Here is a 24,563-nt window from a genome sequence, read left to right as displayed (position 1 = left end):
TTTCATCATAGATTGAATTACGTACTTTTATTTCACTTCAAAACTTACTCAATTAGCTGCCCAATCAGGACAAAGCTGCAGGAGTAAGTATTAATCATTCCTAAATATGTTCTCATTAAGCACCCCATCTGTTGCAATTGTAGCGCTTGTGACTTTACCAACAGACTCAGCTAATATTCCTCCGACTTGTTTTAGCCTTAAGAAGGAAGGCATGGTAAGACGCTCTTCTTGCCATCAGAGAACTTAGTCTAGTCAAGCATTCGCTATGTCCTATATAGCACAATCTATAGACCATATTTGGTGAAGAAGTAATTGAGCGACTTACCTTTACTGCATCATGCTGTAAAGGTAAGTCGCTGTAAGGCACTGCATCAAGTTTTTACTCAAACTATACACGACTTACATGTATTATTAGTAGCTAAAGCCTGAGATTCATCATTTTACAGTTTAGGCTTTTAACAAACTTAGGCAGCCTCCATAGCCGAACTCTCTTAGCATTGTTTATCTATGTTATGCCTTGAAGCAAGACTATCACAAATTGAGAAGTAATCGCAAATGGTGGGATAGAAAACATTAGATGTGTATGTATAAACCTTCATGCGAATTTTGAAATGGTTACATTGGTGATTGATGTGAGTGGTATTAATTATATATAATTTCTTTATTGAGAGCCGTACTACATTCTGTTTTACAATTGTTGCATTTTTGGCTGATGTCCTCTATATACAGTCATGTAAGTTACGATATTTAGTAATGATGCCCTGTGTATTATCTAGTAATAGACCAGACAGTAGCGTAATTATGGCTTCTAACAGAAGGTATATATTCTCAAATACACCTGCTCTAATATTTATATACAACTGACATTGTATCCATTGTTATTGCTGGACTGTTCTTTCTGATCTTAAAATGAAGTTTTAAGAGATACAAAGGTCCTATTGACTAAGGGGTTTGTTATCTAGGTAAGGGTATCCACTTCATGTGAGTCACGGTTAGTCATGTTACTCTTTAGAAATGATTGAGTAGCATTATTTTCTCACATCTATTTGAGAGGTTAATCTGGTGAATAGCCTGTCGCAGTCACTGAATTTATTTGTGGAAAACCATAATGGGTTGTTCACAGGTTTGATTGACAAGCAACAAACCTGTGAACATTAGCTACATTAGCAATTGATGTCTGTCGCAATCAATGGTTATTATAAAGATTTTAAGTATAGATATTACATAATGTGTAACCTGATCATGGGCAGGCTTGAAGTTTCACTGAATATGATCAAGCAAAAGTATCCTCTAGCCATCTAACGCGTCTTTGCAAAACCTTGGTAGTACAAGAATAAGTACAATAGTTATCGTATTTAGTGTTTGAGGTATGCTATTATAGGCCAATGTTTCAGACAACTGGAAACGTGTATGCTTGTCATTCACTGGAAATCTATGAAAGCCTGAGTTGCTTTTACTTGCTTCTGTAGTTCGATCCACTTCTCTTGCATTGCAATTTGCTACAGAATTTTTGTGATGGAAATTTCATAACGATAAGTGATCAGATAAAAACGGCTACCATTTATTAGCGTACAACTTTGTACTTCATCCCTGCCTATCAACCTTTGCCGAAGTATGACTCGTTAGCATTCAGTGCAGCCCTGGTTAATACCTCCAAGACTCCCAGACATTTGAGGGGCTGGTAGCTACTCCGCGCCATTGTATTATACCTGCGATAGGTCATTACTTTTGCTGGTGGATTCACACGCGTTTCAATAAACGTGATATTTATGAAGCTCTCTCACCAAGTTTCGCCAGTTCTGTTGGCATGAAAACCATTTATAGCTTAGGCACTTGCCAATCTTCCAGTCTGTCAATCAGACGACGAGGTGACACAAGCTGCAATGAGAAGAAATCTGTCTCGTATGGCTAGAACCTATATTGTGATTAATCTTCATTGACACCTGCATTTATTATACAGACATTCCCATACGTTTGGCGATGACGATTGCTATGTCGAGAAGGTGGGGGTTACTAGGGAGTCACACTTTGACACACAGCTTACTCATTCCAATGTTTTCTTCCTTCTTTTAAACTATAGATAAGTTTTGTTGAATTGAATTTCAAAAGGTTGCGCCTGAGTTATTTCTAGATCGGGGACCTTGCTTTAGTTTGTATTGCTTAAGCATATTTAATTTTTTTTGTTTTTCTTTGCCAATAGCTATTATATGAAAGGGCTGTTCATATTTATTAAAGAAACACAAATGGCTTAGGAAGAGAATACGTAGAAGGTATAGTGTGTCGAAAGGCAATGATAAACTTGAATGAATAGAGGTAAGAATGCTAAGGCCAATAATCCATATTGTTAGAATAACATGCTAACAAGTATTCACTTGATAATCGATTAAGACTCATTGGTCTTCTTGACGCTGTCGTGGCAGACGCTGTCACACGCATTAGTGAGAAATCACCCATGGAGGGTCTCTGGGGATCCATGGTAGACCTCAGAGATGGGTAAGTGCTATATATCCCTCTCATATCATGCTTTCGGTGGTTTACTTGCATGTCATTATGAGATTGTCAGTTTACTCACTCTGCTCTGCTCGCTGTTTATTATTCTGAGGGAGTCAAAGTTGATGAGTTGATGTTATTGCACTGAGATTAATGCAACAGCTGTATGCGAACGCATGCCGTACCGCGAGTGTCCTATCCCTTACAAGTGTCCATGTGTGAATTTATAGAAATTCATTTCCATTTGAGTGGCATTACAAGGATATGCCAACCAAATAGATATCATATCGCATGGCTTTTTATGCATTTTCTCTTGGATTTTGTGATAGGAATGAGTTTCCATAGCAACATATTGGTTGTGTAATAAGCTTTCGCTTTATCATCAATCAATGTGAAAAGGCTGAGCTAATGGAATCGAGTTCCACATTGGCAAATGACAGGAAAATATTATACATAGCGTATTTGTAAGTGGACTGTCTACATCCTCACTCACTTGATCATGAGGAGGGTACGAGGAGAGAAGCAGTTGCGGCGTGCAGTGTCTCTTTCGACTGGAGCCGATCGGAAGGCACATGGCGTGGATAGCAAACGATCTAAAGCAGAGCGATCTGCCTCTGTTAACTTGCGATCGGGAGGTGCTGTCAACTATCTGTACCCTAGCAGGTATGGTTCATTGTTTTTCAGGTAACTGTGGATTCCATAAACATCTTTAGTGATTATCAGTTTCTGTTATAAAGTGTTCCGGAATCTTCCAGTTCTCGAGCTTTTATGCAAATCAGTGATTGCTGGTATCCTGAGACAGATTATTTGCCGATAGAACAATTAATGCACAGGTGCAGAATATAACAGCTGTTGCAGTTAAGCTCCCAGCAGCTCATTGGAGTTTATAGGTTATGGGTCACTGTTCTTCTTTTTCCTGTGCCACTGATTGAGATTCAGCTCAAAATCAGACCCATCTCGTCATGTCTTTTCCGTTCCATATTGCTCAATTGGCACCCTCAATAACTCTCATTTGCTTCGCTATATTCATATGTATAGCAAAGGGTACAAAGTATTGGAGTTGTCTTCTCAGCCAGCATCGCGCATATCTGCTAGTTTTACTATGTAACCTTATATTACATATTAGAGAAATATGGTCATTTTTAGCATTTAAAAAAACCGTAGCTCATACATCAATGATAACTCAGCTCTTTTATGTTTATGGCATTTGGAGTTTTTTATTCACTGGTTGACAGGTGTAAGTAATCACCTTATCATTGCCTTCATAAACATGCACTCATGATTTATTAGCTGTAAGTAATACAGTATGGTTGTGTGTTTGTCATATTTGGCCTTACTTACCTTAAATGTGAAAAGGCTGAGCTAATGGAATCGAGTTCCACATTGGCAAATGACAGGAAAATATTACACATAGCGTATTTGTGAGCGGACTGTCGACACCCTCACTTACTTGATCATGAGGAGGGTACGAGGAAAAAAGCAGTTGCAGCGTGCAGTGTTTCTTTAGACTGCAGCGTCTCTTTCTCTTTGTCATATTTGGTCATGACTACATAAGTCATGCGATGTTGTGATCTACGTAGGTACACATGTATGTATTAGTCAGAATGGAATGCCGTCAAAGCATTAAATAATAATTTTCGCAGAATGCAAAGCCTAATAAGTTGGAAAATGCTGCTTTACGCATTCATAATTTTTTAGCCTGCCTCCTTTACTTGGCCTCTCCTCCACATGCATTGCACGTGCCTCCCGCTTTCCTCAAACGGCGCAAGCCAGCCCGTTTCTGATTGGTTCCTTGTGTTATTGAATGTTTTTCACCTCACAGTAGAGCATAGAGCGAGCACTGGATTAGTCACATATGGCAGGCTCGGCGTATCACGCGAGCCTGTGTGATAGGGCAGACAGTATCAACTATCAATACCTAGTTAGATGCAATTGTTAATATGAGTCACAGCTGGTGACATATCAGATCATCAGACAGCATTTGCTTGTTCAAGCTACTACTATGTAAGGCTGGTAAAAGTTAGTGAAGCAATCACATTCATGTAAGTATACATTGTTGAGTATAGAATGTTTAACACTGCTTTTTCATTTGTTAGATGTGTTGTAGACCAAGTCATAGCATCCGGCATGCCTGGTCTGTTAGATTTGCTGTAGGTCAGTCCATACCTTCTGGCATGTGTTATCCGATAGCTGTGCGGTAGGTCAACCCAAACCTTCTGGCACATATCTGATAGCTGTGCTGTAGGTCAATCCGTGCCTTCTGACATGCATAGCTTTTTAACTAACTTTACAGAGCAACTTTCCTACTCGCAATTGCTTCAGCCTGTACTTAATCAAGCTATTGTTTTTACCAAGCTGGTCTATTCACTTGGGCTATCCATTGTTCTGCTAGAAAAGTTGGCAAGTGAAAGACACTAATACGCTTTGATGATTGGGACATCGCGCGCGGGTAACTTGTCATCAGACGCTGTGGCTGTGTGTTGCCTTTAACGCCATCAGTTGATAGCCGACCAAGCTAAATGTAATTATATTTTAAACATTTGATCTGCCTTCATACTGATCAGCTCACTGCGAGCACAGAGTGTGTCCTCACGTAGGCCATGCTGGTCTTGTTATAGCAATACGTGCAGTGTAACACCTACCTCCCTTGAGAACAATATCCTTCAAGATATGACTAGAAAGGGTGCTGTTATTGGTGACATTGAGCCATAGATTTATCTAAATAAACACGCCGGACTGTATTGCCATATTATGGTTCAGCTGGCATTAATCTTCCTAGAAATGAGTAAGTCTTTAAGAGATTTTTATTTCTTATTATTAATATTAAATCGTTATTATCATATTTCTTGCAGATCTGAGAAGATGTCGTTTGCAAAGAGTCGGACTGCCTCGGGCTCAGCTGGTAACCTTTACAGAAGTCAATCCATGGCGTCGCTTGGAGGTGACAAGCTCGTACTCGGAGAGAGCTTTAGAAGCTCCTATGGCCTTAGCACCCAGAGGAATGTCATGCTCAAAGAACTCGGACTAAATTCTAAAAGCATCTCCAAGATTCCAAAGACTCCACGTCCGACAAGAACCACAGAAATGTTTGAGGCGGTCATCAAAGGATTAAGGTTGGTCGTGGGGCTGAGGCTATGTGTCTAATTAATTCTCTTGCTAATTACCTTTAGCTGGATGAGTCTAATTGATTTGACAGACTGCATCAGACCGCGTTCTGAAGTCTCCTACGACTGTTTCATCCAGCGTTTACATTGTCTGATGAAGAAATTGTCGTGTAGACCAAGTTTGTAAACAAGTCCAGCAGTTGAATGCCTGGCTTATGGTCTCACAGAAGCCATGACTCGTCCAGCATATCATCATTTTCGGACTGTTAGCCTTATTGATCCATTGGAAACAACTTATTATTGCTTGCATCACACCATCTCCTTCCCAGTCACTTGTTCTAGCAGGGGGCTCTTTCAACAACAATAATGTTTGCTCTTTCATCCAATCACCTTCTGTGGTGAAATCATTACCACAGTGAGTACGTTTTTGTGAATTTTGATTGCGTGATGCTGATAGAGTGAAATTTTGTAAGCCATAAAAACTGAATGAACCTTACCGAACTAGGCTTGTCATGGAGACAATGGCCCGCACCTTGCTTGAGGTCTATAGTAATGGGAGATGCAATAAGCCATGTTTGTTGCTGTGGCATCTGCACTGTCTCCTTCAGAGCAAAAGGCAGCTGAGTGTGCTTGTTTTACACTGATATAACTTACATTGGGTGATGACAGGCTTTTAGTACATGCATTCACCATTGCACCCCTCAAGAGGAGTGAGAATGGTGACTTTCTTTGTCTCAGGTATTTTGCCGTAGATGGAAAATGTTGGTATTAAATATAACATTAATCACATTCTTGTGCAACTACGCTTGAAATAGGTTCCTCTACTCACGCCTATGCGCCACAGTTTCAATAGCTAGATTGGTGAGGCGTACCGTACCACCAGATGCTTGATGGAACTAGTTGTCTATCACAGCTATTGTCTTTGTTAGGAGAGCTTGCTGCCTTTAGGGGTATAAAGTGAGAAGCAGCTCTGAACAGCACTAAGCCTGCACTAATTAGACAGGCACTCACTCCCATGTATACATTCCAGATTAGCTAGAAAAACACGCATCTGGTGCTGCTTCGGCTGCCCACTATAGAATTCACTACAGTAAACCCTGTTTGCTATACTAGGCCGTACTAAGCCAGAAAGCACATGCATGTACTTTTGGGACTCGGTGGTGGCCTCTAGTTGAGATCTTCCAGTGCACTTTGTAGAGACCATGTGAGGGTGACTACGTCAGACCAGAGTCAGGCCTTGGATGACTCAAGATCCAAGTCTACGAGCAGCAATAGGGTGAGTCATCCACGCGTAAACAATCAAACGCTATTGACAGCAAACGAGATACTTTGACTCTTCATAAAAGCAGCCAGCAAGACGATTAGCCTCTGGCCCACCGACAGAGTACATATATCTAATGATTATATCTGCTGATAGTGTTTTTGCCCTGGAGTATCGCGTAGTCCAACATTACCAGCAGTTTCCCCCGTTTCTCGTGTTGCTGTAATGGTTTTACTAGCCAGATATTACTAGCCCATCAGCAACCTGTGACAACAGCAACCTGTGAGAGTAGCAATAGTGAGTGTTCCACCTAGTATTTTAAAAAATGAGAAATTAAAAAAAATATTCAACTGAAATGATTTGTTTGATATCCATTGCTTTGAAGACTGTGCATTTGAATATTTACATACCCGGTAGTGTGTTTAACAAAAATGTAGACCTGTTTTTTCTCTCACCCTGTGAACCTCATGAGGTGACAGAGGGGCCACAAGCTAGTGTTGCTTGTCAGAGGCTCGCCTCAAGGTATCAGCTGGTCTCAAAGTCGACTAAAATCGACTCAATCCTCTACTAAGTAAAATTGTTTGCTATAGGCATGTGCATAAGGCACATTTGTTGTGCAAATGCAACTGCAACAGCTATCTATGACTGCTGGTATACCCATTGCATTCACATGCCAGCATAGTTTGACCTCTTGACCTCTTCATTAAGCGTAAGATATTCCTCTAGTCCTTTTTATGCTGGTCACGTTGTAGTCGTTGAACACATCGATATCTATTAAAATAGACTTGATGTCTTTCTTCACCACCGACTGATTGTTAGGCAGACTATATTTGTATGTACAAGTCAAAAATGACCTTAGCACAGTTGCTGCTCATCGACATTATCTGGGACTTCCCACCAGGGTTGTGGTTGGTTAGTATTGTACTCGCCACCACACAGTGCCGGTGTACTATAAATTATGGCACAGTTATGGTAGGCCTACTGCGTCCCAAGTACCTACCATATGTATCCACTCCTCTGCGGTGGATAGTTTCATCATTTTGTATGATATTATGATAGTCATTGATGGAGTGAAACCATGTTGATCATGTCGCACTGAGAGTGGCGTATAGATGAAAACAATGAGTTTACGGGCATGCGTAAAACTGAAAGAATGTTTATCGCGTACCAAAACTCAATGAATGTTTATCGCATACACCTTTCCATGATGAAAATCGTTTCTAATTTTTGTTACGTGGTTAGGGTGCACAGGGAATCGACAGCGCCACCAGCCATAATATGTACTATTATAATGCGCTGTATTTGATAGATTAAAATTGTTTCCAAATGATCTACAATAGAATTTAAGTGCACTCTAGCTTGTTTATTAAAGGAATGAAGCAGCATTTGTGCTCAAACTCTCTTTATAACTTTTTCATGATGATGAAATGACTTTTTAGCTTTGCTATGATGCACTACTTGACTTTGATAGGTAAACCAGACAACCATCGGGTTTATGTATAGGCTATCATGGTAGGATGCTGCAGCATTAATTTGAAGCAATAATTTATCTGCTATTCAATATTACAAGATTATGTTTATTTATACCAGAGGCTTTGCAATTGCTGTAGTAAAAGCTGTGACCTACGCTTTGGCAACAAGAGAGTTGAATATATTACAACAGCGACGGTTTGTTGAAAATGTTAGGGGTATATATAATATTTGGTCTCTATTAAACTGGTTACTAGTGTTGTGTCTAAAATACCAACATTTAGTACCTACATATATATACTCTGTTATAATATGACACAATATGATATTGCTAGAACTAAACCTTGCAAACTTGCTGCTACAATTATCACTAATTCTTTTATCACGTAAAATAAATCCTGCGTTTTAGTTGGTTTACAGTGGATAGTTAGACAGTCGCTAGTGGCAGCAGTGATTGGAAGGTGTGTGGAGTGCTCTGAGTGCTTGCTACATAGAGGAGCAGCTATGTTAGACTTCGGGCATTACTAGGATACTACAGCTGGCTGCCTTTGCAGACTACAGCTGGCCGAGTGTGTTTATTGAAAGGCAGCTATCATAACAAATCTTATTTTGTGGCCTCGCTTGCGTTATCATGAAGGATATGATACAGTCAGTGTTTTGCTGTTGCAGTTAAAAGCTCTGGAGAGGCACAAGAAGAAGCTGGAATATCTCTTATCTAAGGTCAGTCAACGTACCCATTATTATAGCTGCCATTCACAAATTTCTCTCACTCTCCCAGTTTCTTGTTTTTTTTTAATTAACCATCTGACTAGAGTGTCTTATTGCTTTTAAAATGTGCTGACATTAGTGAAGGCACAGTCCTATGGACACGTTAGAATTTATAATACGCAAGTTTGACATTAACAGCTGACATATTCATCATAACCATCATCGCTCGTTGCTCTATATATAGTTAATCTGCTCAAATAACTATCTGATGTTACGTAGGTAGAGGAACTATATGATCACTACCAAGTGCAGAATCAGATGAGAGAAGGTGAGTAATCATTTGGTCGATCAATGAATATTTGGAAGAAACCTATTTTACCATATTATAGCTTGTTTTGCTAAGTATGTGAGGGAGGTAGTAGTTTGAATGGTGTGAGGAAGGTAGTTTGAATGGTGTGAGGGAGTCGATTTGAATGGTGTGAGAGAGTCGATTTGAATGGTGTGAGGGAGTCGATTTGAATGGTGTGAGGGAGTCGATTTGAGTGGTGTGAGGGAGTCGATTTGAATGGTGTGAGGGGGGTGATTTGAATGGTTTGAGGGAGTCGATTTGAATGGTGTGAGGGAGTCGATTTGAATAGTGTGAGGGAGTCGATTTGAATGGTGTGAGGGAGTGGATTTGAATGGTGTGAGGGAGTCGATTTGAGTGGTGTGAGGGAGTCGATTTGAATGGTGTGAGGGGGGTGATTTGAATGGTGTGAGGGAGTCGATTTGAATGATGTGAGGGAGTCGATTTGAATAGAGTGAGGGAGTTGATTTGAGTGGTGTGAGGGGGTCGATTTGAATGGTGTGAAAGAATCGATTTAAATGGTGTGAGGAAGTCGATTTGAGTGGTATGAGGGAGTCGATTTGAGTGGTGTGAGGGCGTCAATTTGAATGGTGTGAGGGAGGTGATTTGAATGGTGTGAGGGCGTCGATTTGAATGGTGTGAGGGAATCGATTTGAATGGTGTGAGGAAGGTGGTTTGAATGGTGTGAGGGAGTCGATTTGAATGGTGTGAGGGAGTGGATTTGAATGGTGTGAGGGAGTGGATTTGAATGGTGTGAGGGAGTCGATTTGAGTGGTGTGAGGGAGTCGATTTGAATGGTGTGAGGGGGGTGATTTGAATGGTGTGAGGGAGTCGATTTGAATGGTGTGAGGGAGTCGATTTGAATAGTGTGAGGGAGTCGATTTGAGTGGTGTGAGGGGGTCGATTTGAATGGTGTGAAAGAATCGATTTAAATGGTGTGAGGGAATCGATTTGAATGGTGTGAGAGAGTCGATTTGAATGGTGTGAAAAAACTTAGGTGAATGGTGTGAGGAGTCAATTTATATGATGCAAGGGTATTGATTTGAATGGTGCATTACATGCACAAAACCTCGGACTAAGCTTGCAATGGACAGACAATCAATAGGAAGTAATACTACATCTACTAACCCCTAGTTTTTTCACTAAATATCCATGCACAATTCAATAGACAAGTATTGCTAGCGTTTGAGTGCATTGCCTGCCTCCACATTAGGATCCTCGTGAATCCACATGCTCTGGTTGAAATAGTACACTAACATACAGTCAAACATGGATAACTCAAACTTCACGGGACCGAGCAAAAGTGTTAGAGTTATCAGAGCGTTCAAGTTATCAGAGCACTGTCACAAGTCTATGTATTTATTTATTTATTAGTAGATATATGTACATATACAAACTATAATATAAATCAAAAACATAAAGGGCTTGTTTCAAATTAAATGCATCTAATGTAAAGCTTAAAAATTATTTATTAAAAAGTATGGAGATTTTTCTATCACTTGAGATTGGTTTGTTGTTTGAGGTGATGTTATTGCCGGGACGTTTTTTATATCAAAATCGGCAAAACTTGATCGCTGTTGAAATGCTCAGAAGAAAAGACATCTTTTTTCTCTGAACGTTTTAACCAAGATCAATTTTGCCAATTTTTCTTGAAGTTTATGCGAAGGTTACCTCACTTTTCCTTGCTTCCGAAGGGCCATCGCTATGCGAATGTTTGGTAAAAATCAAATTTCACCAAACCTTTAGAAAAGTCGTTGACAAAAATATTTTGCCGATGATGGTAATAACGAAGGCTATGAACTATGAAAAGTTGAGGTTTACCTCTATGGCTTGGAATAAAGTGATTTTCTAAAGCGATAACAACCGTTTCGGTAGCTGTTGGGCAAAAAACTGTTCGAGTTAACAGGGTCGAGGTCAAGTTATCTAAAGCAATTTATCATTACGTGGGAGCGGACCAAAAAACCGTTCGAGTTAACCATGTGTTCGAGATATCCGAGGGCGCGTTATCCATGTTTGACTGTATATCATAGTTACTTGAGACACTCTGTTAGCTAGTAAATTAGTGGGAGGACAACTATGGCCCCCTTTGAACTAGGTTGTTATTTTTATTATTGCTAATATTATTGGCATCTGTTTGCAATATCACACAACTCTGCATACTGTGTAAGCCATGGAGTCTACATTCTAGAAGATGGCTATTATCAGCGCTGCTCATTGAGAATGTTCAACTCAGCCACTCAGCTACCAGGATCAATGGGCTGGTTGGTTGTCTTTACGCAAGCAAAACTTGCTTAAAATAATTCATTGATCATTTGAGAGCAACTGGCAATCAAGTAAGGCTGTTTGTTTTATAGGAACTAAGGCTCTCTCCAAAGCCTATGAAAGTTCAACTGGTCTTCACCGGAAAGATTCCATTCAAAATGTTCATTATGGATTCAAGGAGTGTTCCAAGGTACGTTTATGCAGATGCATATGCCAAGCCCTCTAGTGTTTGCATGACGAATGCTGTACTAAACAGAGTAATTGTCATCATTTTCTGTTGTGCTTCCATTCACCTCCCTACCTTTATCTCTTTGCTCCTGATTGAAATGAAACAATGCCTGTATTGTAATCTAGCCCTTGTGGTTCAGGTGCTGCTATGGGGGTATTCTAATGAGATATTTCAATCGCAGTATTTTAATGCATGTATTGACATGTAGGTAACATTATGCAAGTACTGTAAAATGCCTACCATTTGCTAACTGTATTTATATTTGCTAACCATACATATTCATGTAGCATACATCCATGTTGTATCACATTCAGAGTTGTGCCTCCACAAAGAAGACCCTCTGACTTGTACTTACTATAGGAGCTTTTAGTAAGATAATCTTTTCTGTATCGCTCATCGGTAGTGAGAAGCAACTTAGACTCAGGCCAGACTTGTTCACAGAACTGGTTGCTTAACTTCATTTGTAATATAATGAGAGGGTCACATTAGTTGCTAATATGGAAGTGCCTGACAGCAACCGTCAACAATCAATGTAGACTTTCTTGAGTGACTTGCGTTATATAAGATCTATTATTGAGTAATTAGAGCTCCTAATTGTATCTTCTCTCCTTCCGATATACTTTGATTGTTTTATATATTGATTAGACAGTTTGAACCCTTTTCTCCGTTGCCATTGTGTTTGCATAGCCTTACAGTGATTTCTTGTTCTTTGCAGACCATGTGCGCCATTGAGGCACAGCTAGAGAGCATGCTCGGACAATTTCACTGCGAGATGAAAGGTAGTTTAGTTTTATTTGACTACTTGCGTCAAAACTTGTCAGCTGTGTTTAGAGTCTAGAGCAGTGATAGCTTGGGCTTGGAGTCTTTGCAGAGAGGTGTACCGATCGTTCTATCCGCATTAACTCACAGTTCTCAAGATCCGTTTACGATTTGCTCCCATGATTCGTTGGTAAATTCCAAGCAAATGATGCAGAAATATATAATAATGTGCATAGTTTAAGATTCAAGGGCAACTGGGGATGTTTTTTATAGAATGGTGCTATAAATAACAATTTGACACTAGTGTTTCATGTTTGCTATTGCGGTCAAACGATGAGCAATATCATCTTAAAAACCTAATCCGTTGGTTCCTTCACGTAACTCGTATCCTCTAGTCATTCTAACAGAGAGAGTAGTCATGCTACGCTGCGTGTGGTTAGTTGGCACCTTAATCTGTTTTTGTTCGTAATTGGAAGTCAATTCAAGCAATATTTACCCATTCCTATTTTCCTGGAGACATCATCGGGTTTGAGCGATAGTTTACTATGCTTGTTGTTTGTAGGCATCATGGGCTTTGCGCGTGTCATGCCAGGAGACTCATTTGAAGTGAACATTCGGCATGGCAACCAGAAATGGAAAACCAAAGGTTATGTGTCGAAGGACAATGAGCAGAGTTGGGACCAGGACAAGCGAACTCTCACCATTCAAATAAACAGCAGCCTGAATGTCAAGGTCAGTCTATGGTTCCTCGCTCGTTCTCCAGCATGAGTGGCCATAGGATACACACATATATATAGTTGCTCGATTTTGAACCATTATTCATTTATCTCTTCATCTCATTAATCGTTTTAAGTGACATTCCCTCCTCGGCTGCGTTCCCACAACACACTCTCAGCTCATTTTCTTGTTGCCTTTTTCCTCTCTCATGGTTGAGTAGTTGTGAAAATATTATGCACGGTCTTCATCCTACCGGACACTCCGTTAGATATTTGATGCATTCCTAACAGTTCCTGTCATCTAGAGGTAGGTCCCGCGCTGTCCATGACTCAGCTAGGGTTTGGCTCTCGGTGCCATCTTGTCTCACGCTGTTTTATCATGAGTTCGACATCTCTCCGCTCACTGTCAGACTGTTTCTCATTCCATATCTGTCACGAACATCAAAGGCTTCTAAGGATTAAAGTTAGTGTTGTTCATAATCCTTGCATTACATTCATTTCAAGGCGTAAACCTTGAACTGCTATCCTCGCAATGCAGAGACATGATAAGCTGTTTTCTAAACTAAGATAAACTTGACATTTTAACAGCTCGCAGGTACATACATTATGGCTATAGCAATTCTAGTAGGTGCATGCACCCCCAGGGCTGATACTCCCCCCTAAAAGGCCCATTAGGTTCGGCCCAAAATCACGTTTTAGGGGGGGTTTCAGACCATGGGGCACTGTCAGTGAATTTGCTACTTTAGGGGGTGTTTCCACAAGCAAGCCAGTAAAAGGGCCCATGCTCATTAAGGTTTTATTCAGCCAAAGTAATACCAAGAAATTGCACCGAAATTCCAGTCTTCATTTTAAAGCAGATTGCTGCTGTTTGCTTGCTAACGGGAAGGGAAAAGAGACAGTCGACACTGCATCATCTTAGCAACCCTTTAGCAATATATTCAGAAAGAATGATATGATATTTATTTCATTGATATTTATTATGTTTATCATTGTAAATGAAAATGATGATCTGATGGTTGTTTGGAATCAGTTTTATTTACCCTTTTGCGGGCATAAGCGACATTTTGTCGTTTTGCGATACTAATGTTAGTGGGCAGAGCAACTATTATGTCGCCACACGAACGGTTTATATAAATTGATTTATGGTTAGCTAATTGCCTTTTTTTGTTTAATATTTTTACCAATAGTAAACTACAATATGTTTGTCTCTGTTAGCAACAAAAAAATAAGCCGTTTGCAAAAGAAAAAAACGATCGTTTTTGCAATACTAAACAAAAGAAAAATCCGAAATAAAAACGTATTTAAATAAAATTGAAAATTTTGTTTGTAGCTTTTTTTTCTTTATTAATGCAAGAATCATATTGGATGTTTAGCGGGGCGTAGAACCTGGGCGCCCTCTAGGGAACTCCCAGTGTTTAGGGGGTGTATTTCAAATTGATCAACCAGGTGATTGGGGGTACAATATCCAAAATAAAATTGACCAACCAGGTGATTGGGGGTACAATATCCAAGTCTGGGCCTATCCAGGTGGGTGTTTTTTTCAGAGTATCAGCCCTGGGCATGCACCACAAGTATCCGTCATAAACAGTTTAAAGCGTTGTACGACCTTGACAACGGCCTTCACACTGCGGTGTAATGAGTCAGACCAACAATTAGACAGCAAGTCAAATTTTAGCCATCAACTTCTTGTTCTTTATTCGCACATTCATTTGCGAAACATTTTCTCTCCTCGCACATATATGTAGTTGGTTGTTGTCGATTGAGTTGAACTCTGGCGCTAAAGCGTATATGGGTGGTATGTACCAACAATGCCTAGTCATTTGTTGGTTCATTGCCTGTTTTACGAACAATGCAACATTTTGTGCCAAACCATATCCATCGTTATTAATTTGCCATCAGTATCTATCAGCTCTTTGATATCTCTAGGTGTTTGAGAGCAGACGACTTTCAAAGACAAACCTCGGAGAAAAGCACTGTGATGTAATTGGACTTTTCGCTGCCAACCCACAGATCCTGACAGTCAACGTGAATGACATAGGCACCATCAAGCTGAATATACTCGTACAATGGATGTGAGTGCATGCCTTTTCTTTATCGCCAGCTTTTGCTGCTCATGTCCGGCTCACTTAACAGTTGCTGCACATTTCTTTTTTGCCTCTCGCTTGTAGATATTTAAATATATACTCTCATCCTTGATGGACATATCGACATGGGGCTATCAAGCAGTGTCAGTGCCTGCTACACTATAAATAGTGCACTCTGAATAAACATGCATTTTTGAAATATTTATTTGCTTTGCACACCTACAGTCATGGCTACCTTTTTTTATATACCTACTTGCTTGCGGTGTCATAGCTACCTTTCCCTTCTCTATATCTATTCCTTATTCTCTATATACCTCCTCGTAGTTTTGTATTTTCTCATTTCTATGTACTTATCTCCCCTCCTTGTGGGTTCATAACTACCTTCCTCCATTGCTACATACCTATTTATAGGATTAGGGCTACCTGGTTTCTTTCACATACTCTTATATATAGGTTATCATCACAACGTATTCACGCTTACATGCATATATGATTAGGCCCTTGGCGAATTTTACGGAGCAGATGAAGTATTATGATCCACCACCACGAGATTCCATCTCTCACAGAAGCCCTGCTGTAGTAGTCCCTTTGGTAAGACATGGTTCGTCTGTTTTTGCTATTTCTGCATCAGACTTACTTGTGAGTGACTGTCTGATTGCTCGCGTGAAAAGGTTGTTGATTTGTGTGTTGGTAGGAATTATTTCATCGTTGCAACTTAAATGTGTTATCGTTCTAGCATAATCAATATTTAGCAGTAAATCATTTCATCAACTCTAATTAACTAATCAGGGCTTACTGTTTACTAATTTACGCATTGGTACCTTTGCTTTACTCTGGTGTAGGCCTCAGAGTCACTGGAATCGTCTACTCTACCCCGGTTGACTCACAAGTCCCCCGCTCCTGAAGTTGTCTCACCAATGAACCATAAGCCAGATCTGCTGTGTGATATGGTGGATGACACAGCTAAGGGCGAAAATGTGCTTTCATTGGCTGCAGCCATTGAAGAGGAGGTAAGTTATAACTGTCAGAGACACCTGGAAAGTATCTGATCTTCACGCTTGTCTTTCACGTGCCGCTCTTGACAGTTGTCAAGTTTATATTACAGTTGTTATAAAGTTGTTATCACAAGGAAGAAAATGACTTACCTAGATATACTGAATCTACTACAGTGGGGTTATTCAAGTTGATATTGTTGCAGGAGGAAACTGAGGTATACCATTGGCCAGCGGACTTTGAGACCGCAGTGAAGAGGGTGCGACAGGCGCTAGAGGAGTACCAGCAGCATAGTAGTGCGCTCAAGTCTCTTTACGACCTAATGACAGAGCTGGACTCTGTAATAGAGGTTTGGATTAACCTCTATATATAGGCTGAGTAATAATCCGCTTTAAAAATGGCAGGAGCATTACAATAAACTATGTGCGCTTCATTCTGTGGTCTGTCAGTGAGGTAATCCAGTGACAGATGAGTGGTTTATCTTTGTCTTAGGTTTTGTTTCAGCGGCTTTTGTGATTATTTATTCTTTCCCATCCCTTTGACTAGCTCTCTTCTGTGGGAATGTTTTCAATGACGACCACTTCTACACAAGTTTGATCACTGATTTAGGACTCAACCAAAAGGCGATCATTCCATCGTGGCAGTTTTCAGCCCGATGTCATAATAGAGGAAGACGAGAAGGAGTTGTCAAGGTGCCAATCAAACATCAGCCTGGCCATTGAGACGGCATTTGATTTCCTCAATTGTGAGGATTGTGAGACTGATTCTGAGTCAGAGTAAGGATTTTACTTAATTCTTCTTTCCCTTCTCACTCACTGTCCCTCTTTTACATCCCTTCTCATCCACTGTTTCTCTTTTACATCTTTTCTCACCCACTGTCTCTCCTCCACATCCCTTCTCACCCACTGTCTCTCTTTTACATCCCTTCTCACCCACTGTCCCTCTTTTACATTCTTTCTCACCTACTGTCTCTCTTTTACATCCCTTGTCACCCACTGATTCTCTTTTACATCTTTTCTCACCCACTGTCCCTCTTTTAGATCCCTTCTCACCCACTGTTTCTCTTTTACATCTTTTCTCATCCACTGTCCCTCCTTCACATCCCTTCTCACCCACTGTCTCTCTTTTACATCCTTTCACCCACTGTCCCTCTTTTAGATCCCTTCTCATCCACTGTTTCTCTTTTACATCTTTTCTCACCCACTGTCCCTCCTTCACATCCCTTCTCACCCACTGTCTCTCTTTTACATCCTTTCACCCACTGTCCCTCTTTTAGATCCCTTCTCACCCACTGTTTCTCTTTTACATCTTTTCTCATCCGCTGTCCCTCCTCCACATCCCTTCTCATTCACTGTCCCTCTTTTACATCCTTTCTCACCCACTGTCTCTCTTTGACATCCCTTCTTACCCACTGTCCCTCCTCCACATCCCTTCTCACCCACTGTCTTTCTTTTACATCCCTTCTCACTCACTGTCCCTCTTTTACATCCCTTCTCACCCACTGTTTCTCTTTTGCATCTTTTCTCACCCACTGTCCCTCCACATCCCTTCTCACCCACTGTCTCTCTTTTACATCCCTTCTCACCCACTGTCTCTCTTTTACATCCTTTCTCACCCACCGTATCTCTTTTACATTGCTTCTCACCCACTGTCTTTCTTTTACGTCCCTTCTCACCCACTGTCCCTCTTTTATATCTTTTCTCACCCACTGTTTCTTTTTTACATCTTTTCTCATCCACTGTCCCTCCTCCACATCCCTTCTCACCTACTGTCTCTCTTTTATATCCCATCTCACCCACTGTCCCTCTTTTACATCCCTTCTCACCCACTGTCCCTCTTTTACATCACTTCTCACCCACTGTCCCTCTTTTACATCCTTTCTCACCCACTGTCTCTCTTTTACATCCCTTCTCACCCACTGTCTCTCTTTCACATCTCTTCTCACCCACTGTCTCTTTTACACATCCTTGTCCACCCACTGTCCCTCTTTCACATCCCTTCTCACCCACTGTCCCCTTTTCACATCCTTTCTCACCCACTGTCCCTTTTTCACATCCTTTCTCTCCCACTGTCCCTTTTTCATATTCCTTCTCACCCACTGTCTCTCTTCTGTATCCCTTCCCTCTCTGTCCCTCTTTCATATTCTCACCCGCTGGTCCTGTTTAAAATTTTTCTTAACTGCTGTTCCTTTTCCACATTATTTTTCAGAGATCTGCATTTCACATTCTTTCTTACCCACTATCAATCCTACACATATTTTTTCACTCACTATTTCTGCCCACTATCGGCTCTTCTACAACCTTACTCAATGTCTCTTTTATGCATTTATTCTTACCCGCTGCTTACTTGAAGCAAAGCCACCCTCACTCATACTTACCTTTAGACAGCTTACCCGACCACTGTTTTCTCACTATCTTCCCATCTACATCCCACTTCTTTTTGCAATCACCCTCGCCCACTGCCCACTTCCCTTCACCCACTTTTCCTTACATCCACTGCCATATTTATGTATTGATCCCCTTAGCTTCTTTACCTACAGCTTGTCTGTCTAGCCCATGGTCTTTCTGTGCCATGGTTAGTATTGATACTCTTCCAACAGAAGAATATTAATACCAACCATGTGGCTACATTAATGAGGCTCGACAGAGCTACATATGTTGAAGTACTAGTAGCGCTCTTCCGCTTATCTGCGTTAAATAAAGTAGATTAAGCATACGCTTATTTTACAATGCTTGATGTTGACACTCCGCTTGTAGGACATCTGGAGCTCGCTGATTCCACACTAGTTATGGAACATTTTAGGTGCCTTTGTGTAGTTGAATGAAATGTCTATTTGTATTTTGCAGACTGGAGATGGGAGATGAGCTAAGCCCGACCTCTACCTTTAGATCTATGGCAGACTCTGGCATTGAGTCGCTCCTACTAACTAGACAAAGCTCGAGCCAGATCAGTTCTTACAGCACGGGTAACATTGACCTTGACACTGCCATTGTGCAGCATTGCGCTCTGATAGAAGTTCTGTTAGAGGTGAGTGACTTGGGTTTGTGGCTTTGCGCTATAGTATTTTGCCACTTTTATTCGCGATTCTCGTCATTCTAGAAAACGCATTCGCTTTCTCATTCTGCATGCACCTTTCGTATGCGCTTTTTGAATGATTATGTTTTTAGAATCTTGACAACGTTGGGTTGTTGAAGTCGAAGGAACGATCAGCGCTGTCGGATTTGAAGCAGCAAAAAAATATCTTCTCAAAAATCTTGTATGTTACAAAACAGTTGAACGACAAAGTCGACCTTAGAATCGACGTTACTGACCGTAAGTATCTATCAAGATTTACTGTAATTTATGTTCTTCGCTAGTCAAATGTTCAATAAAGCACAAATTAAATTTATGAATTTCAAATGCGTATTTGGTGGTCATAGAATTGTATTCCTACTTTCTTATACTCACCATTCAACTTCCTTTCAGTTAAAATCATCTGTTTCCTTTAGTTCTCTACCAAATCATTCCCGGTGGCAGCGATGTGCATGAGTTTTGGCTGTCCAACACCAAGCCAGACACTCTTTGCATGTCGATTGCCGAGTTTTCAAAGGCTCTCTACAGAAGTTATAACACTGAGGTAGAGGAACAATATTCCGTTAAATCAGATAGAGGTATGTCTTCCGCTTTACCGCTCTAGTGATACGAATTGTGTGCTATGCTCCTAGCCTTCCCTAATAATAATAGACGTATTCTATTGGTATGGTAATCTAATTGCAATCCTCTGCTCCGTTGTTATGTTAAATAAAGGCTTCTGACTAGTATTTGTAGCTGTACATAGAACTGCCCTGGCCAGTAGGATATCTCCCTTGAGGGTGCTGCTGGTGTTTGCTTTATGGCTGCCCTGGATAACTGACGCAGTCATCTTTTTTCTTATGCACAGCTGGCTCAGAAGTTTGACTAGCCACATGATTAATGCAATAATGTGAAGTGCACTTGCTAGTACCTGTTGTAGCCTTCAATTGCATCTTGAAGAAGATAACGAAAGGCTCTAAATTCTCGATGAGTAACCAGTCACATCTTCAAGTCACCTTGTTTCAGTTCACTTATGCAATACTAGAGAGCAGGTGCCAGAGCATGCACTTCTATGTTCACGAAGTTGCCTCAGAACGTAAGTGTGAACCGATACACACATCTTTCATGCCCTTTTAACAACTCGTTCTAATATAGTTTGCAGCTTGAAGTTTGTCATACCTTTTCACAAAGGTGTCACAAGTTAGTCACCTTATTTGAAGCTCATATAAGTTTATATTTGATCATTAGATATAGTTGCCGTTACTTATTAGAATTTTCTATTGAGTAACGTGTCATTTTTTTAGTTAATCTTATTCTGCAGATTTTGATCTGGTTCTGCGAACCAGATCAAAGTCCGCAGAACCAGATTCAAGGTTCGCAGAACCAAATCAAGGTCTGCAGAATATGCAGAATGCAAGAACAATGCAAGAATATGTAGATCTTGATCTACAAATTCTCTCATTGTAATATTTATCAAAAATATTCACGTGGCTACAGTCATCACTTTTTTGTTATTTGTAATGAGTCAAGTAACATCATTTCTACTTACATTTTATTTAGTTTGGCTTATGAAACAGCTCAAGTCTGGTAACTCATCACTCATGATCAGATCTGTTCAGTCTCTCAAGGGTGCAACACCCTCCCTTGATATCGTCAAGATATTAGTTCTATTAATCAACTCTCCGACAGCTGATGTCTCCAAAACTATTGGTCAGTATTGTCAGTCTATTGGAACTGCTCTTTCAGATTTTATTTGCTCAAGATCATGGTCTTCAGTGGTTCAAAGTTGTAGAATCGGTTTAGTAACAATTAATTTATGATTTCTAATTATCTGTTACAACAATAATCATTATAATTTCATCACATTATAATAACCTAATTATTCTGCTTATACTATTTGTTTAGTCTGTAATACTTTGGTATCTTGTCGATGAACTCTAAGGTGAGAAGTTGATATGCATATTCGTGTCCGCAGGTGAATACTGGCGTGAGCTTGCCCATGACCGAAAACTGAAGGATGCAATCATTCCAGCAGTACTTTCATGCCTTGAAGAGTCAAGGCCTGATATCAGAATTGGTGCTTGCAATTGTCTTGAAAGACTTAATGTAAGTACTGATCTACTCAACCTTGTTGTCATCATCAGAGTAATTGGGGAGATAACTTTGCATACCTTCAAGTGGCTACATGATATACGTGTAAGAAGGGTAACTTCATATAGTGAAACCTCTACTTACGAATGACTACATACAAAATTTTCAAATTACGAAACGTCTCTTGGTAGAAATTTCGCTTCAACTTACGAAAAATATTTCTAGATATGAAAGGCCTTTCGTATCATGCCCTTCTTGTAAGTATGGCATACAACACGTCTCAGTCTCATTGGCTAGCGATAGCGACACATTTTATTGTCATTCATTGTATAATTTTGAGTTATCATATGCCACATATAGAGTAGGACAATTTCCGTTTCTAACAATTCAAGTTTTCTATATGATTATATACATGTAGCTTGTCAGTTGTGCAGATGAGAACTAATCTTTTTGCTTATGTACTTCAAACATTCATTCTGAGCGAAACAAAATCGAAACAACTATACAACACTCTCCTCTTCTGACCTCCGTTTTCCCACTTCCTGCGGTCTGCTCTTAGCCTCATCTAGACCGTCGGAGGTAAACGAACAAACATACCATTTGTAGTTTTTTATTCGTTAGTATTCTGATTTTTTTTCTATGCACACTTTTTCTATTTATTATGCAGTAATATAATACTAACTTGTATTTGTTACAGGTTTCAACCGTCATATGTCACAATAAATTATGTTCAAATAAATGATATATACAAGTTTTGTTTGGGCAGTTTACATGGTAAAATTATTTCCACTCACAAAAGTTTTTATTGATGAAATGGTCTCCCAAATGAATTGATTTCGCGAGTAGAGGCTACACTGTATGAAATTTGTGTTTATCTTAGCTTCATTCTATCTTGTCAAGATCTAGCTAATTACTAGCATTCATAATACTATGAGAAAACTGAAACCTTTTTGGTGATTGATGATTTTAATGTATGCTCACTTGTCTTCCATTGTAACTTATTGATTGCGGATGCATCTCAGATGTTGTTTCTCTTCAAAGTTCTGGTTGTGTATAACTCTATGCTTAATTATATAGAGTAAGTTGAACCTTGAAAACATAATACTCAGCTTAAATAGGTTAGAACACAAAATTTCGCTGTTTTTATAAAAAAACATTCATGTCAGCAGCGCTTTAACACAAAAGTCAAGGCATCGCTGTTGGCGCATTTTGTTATAATAATTTTTCATGAGTATAAAACAAAGCTGTCAATCTATTAATATTATATATATTTAGTAAATGTAACGTTTTGTACTCATTTTATTCTGAGCAAACCGATTAGATTTCTTATCATATAGAAAGTGATGAAACTTCAAACGTGTTGAAAAGGTATTGAAAAGATATTAACAATAAATTGATAAGGATTTATTAAAAAAAAATTATTAAAAATTGAGCACATAGCGAGATTTTACATTTTACAGAAAACTTCATATACAATTCAAGTGAATGTAGTTTTGTGTTCATTCAGATATAAAATGGTTGATATCAGTACAATAGAAGTTGTGTATTTCATAAAAATTCTCACCATTTGCAGGCAACTAACACTGCCCAAGAGCTGCTCTATGTAGCCCAGGCAGATTCTTCCAGATCTGTGCAATCAGCTGCGAGAAGGGCTCTGACTGCTCTAAGTAAGTGTACTGACACTGTAGACCTGCTTGACCTTGACACCAATATCTCTTGTTCTGTCAATGAGCAGATGTTGTTCAAACTTTCTGAGGTTATTAGCCGTTACAGACTGTTCTCCTTTTCTAGATACGACAATGGATGCAGGTTCTCTATAGCTAACAGGCTGACATCTACGTACTATTCTAGATATGACAATGGACGCAGGTTCTCTATAGCTAACAGGCTGCCATATTCCTACTGCCTTGAGAGCATGGCCTACGCAATCATTCAGCAATAGATTTAGGAAGTTGTCCATAATCTTGCCACATTTCCCATTTATCTTGTCATTTTTTTCTATTTTTGTACTATCTGATGCAGCTAATGACATTATTTCTATTTTTTGTTTGACCATTTTGTCTCTGTAAATAATATATAGTTCACGATTGTGTAATGTTATGCAAATGACTCACAATGACCTTTTCAAAATTTCTAGAAGTCATTTTAATTGTCAGCGGATGAGAGAAGTTATATTATGTCAGAAATTGCCTTGCTATGTTCTATATCCTCCTGCTAATGGCAAGGGCTAACTAAACAACAAAGACAAATTTTGCTCAGATGCGTAATCAGGATGTCAAATGCTACACGTTATGTTATCAGTGTTTTGCTTGTAATTTATTTTTAACTAATTGATGTACTGAGGTGTTACAGCTAGTTATGTAGGCCTGCTTTATCATTTTTACCCTTGTTCTGTTGAATAATTACACTGTTACCAACATGTACTTGTGATGTCATGCTTACGTTACGAGTCGCTTTACCCTAACCAATGCTCAGACTTGAGGGTAGCATATCCTCAGGCTATTGCTAGTTAAACCTCAGGCTATTGCTAGTTAAACCTCTGCATTTCACAATTGCAATGCATGTCTGAAGTGTTTGTCATAAGTGTGCTGTTGTGGTACTGTGAGGATGTTGCACTAAAATTGTCAATCCGTTATGTAGGTTTATAAAAGCTTTATTCACACGTGTGGATGAGCTGAATGCTTGAGTAGATTGTAAGTAATATCCCTGGACCATCACCTTAGACGACGTTAAGGTCATGACACAAGAGCTTTCATGATTATCATAAGTGGACAGATGGAGGTGTAACAACTTTATGACAGTGTTTGCTTAGCTCCTTGCAAACCTATTAAGAAAGGTTCAGTGCCTATCGATGCCACGTGGTGTCAGCATTTCTGTCATCAGCTCTTCACAGCCTCTATCAGTCTATCAGCTGAGTAACGACTCGATTCATCAGTCTCCTAGATGGACAATGATGTCACTACTACACAGGTAAATACAGGTGGTATAACTAGCTGCAA

At 39.7% G+C, this 24,563-nt stretch overlaps 1 protein-coding gene across 2 annotated transcripts; it reads left to right on the top strand.

Moving 5' to 3' along the window:
- Nucleotides 1-2,989: 2,989 nt before the first annotated feature.
- On the top strand, nucleotides 2,990-23,987 carry LOC137397123 (rho family-interacting cell polarization regulator 2-like). Of its 2 annotated transcripts, none has more exons than XM_068083411.1 (21): nucleotides 2,990-3,153; nucleotides 5,343-5,603; nucleotides 6,792-6,870; nucleotides 8,995-9,045; nucleotides 9,313-9,361; nucleotides 11,734-11,831; nucleotides 12,586-12,649; nucleotides 13,192-13,361; nucleotides 15,272-15,417; nucleotides 15,927-16,020; nucleotides 16,272-16,439; nucleotides 16,628-16,771; nucleotides 17,032-17,198; nucleotides 19,269-19,449; nucleotides 19,590-19,734; nucleotides 19,911-20,072; nucleotides 20,414-20,569; nucleotides 21,034-21,183; nucleotides 21,449-21,579; nucleotides 23,138-23,231; nucleotides 23,356-23,987. In XM_068083411.1, the coding sequence occupies exons 1-21, from the start codon at nucleotides 2,990-2,992 to the stop codon at nucleotides 23,382-23,384; spliced, it is 2,703 nt and encodes a 900-aa protein (XP_067939512.1). In that variant the 3' UTR covers nucleotides 23,385-23,987. The 2 variants fall into 2 exon arrangements, with proteins under 2 accessions (XP_067939512.1, XP_067939516.1); XM_068083415.1 differs by lacking the exon at nucleotides 2,990-3,153 and adding an exon at nucleotides 4,327-4,532.
- The last annotated feature ends 576 nt before the right edge of the window (nucleotides 23,988-24,563 follow it).

This window comes from Watersipora subatra, chromosome 1 (assembly GCF_963576615.1).
Source record: "Watersipora subatra chromosome 1, tzWatSuba1.1, whole genome shotgun sequence".
Taxonomy (NCBI): Eukaryota; Metazoa; Bryozoa; class Gymnolaemata; order Cheilostomatida; family Watersiporidae; genus Watersipora; species Watersipora subatra.
The sequence above is the reverse complement of the archived record's forward strand: the minus strand, read 5'-3'. Positions and strand labels throughout refer to the sequence as shown.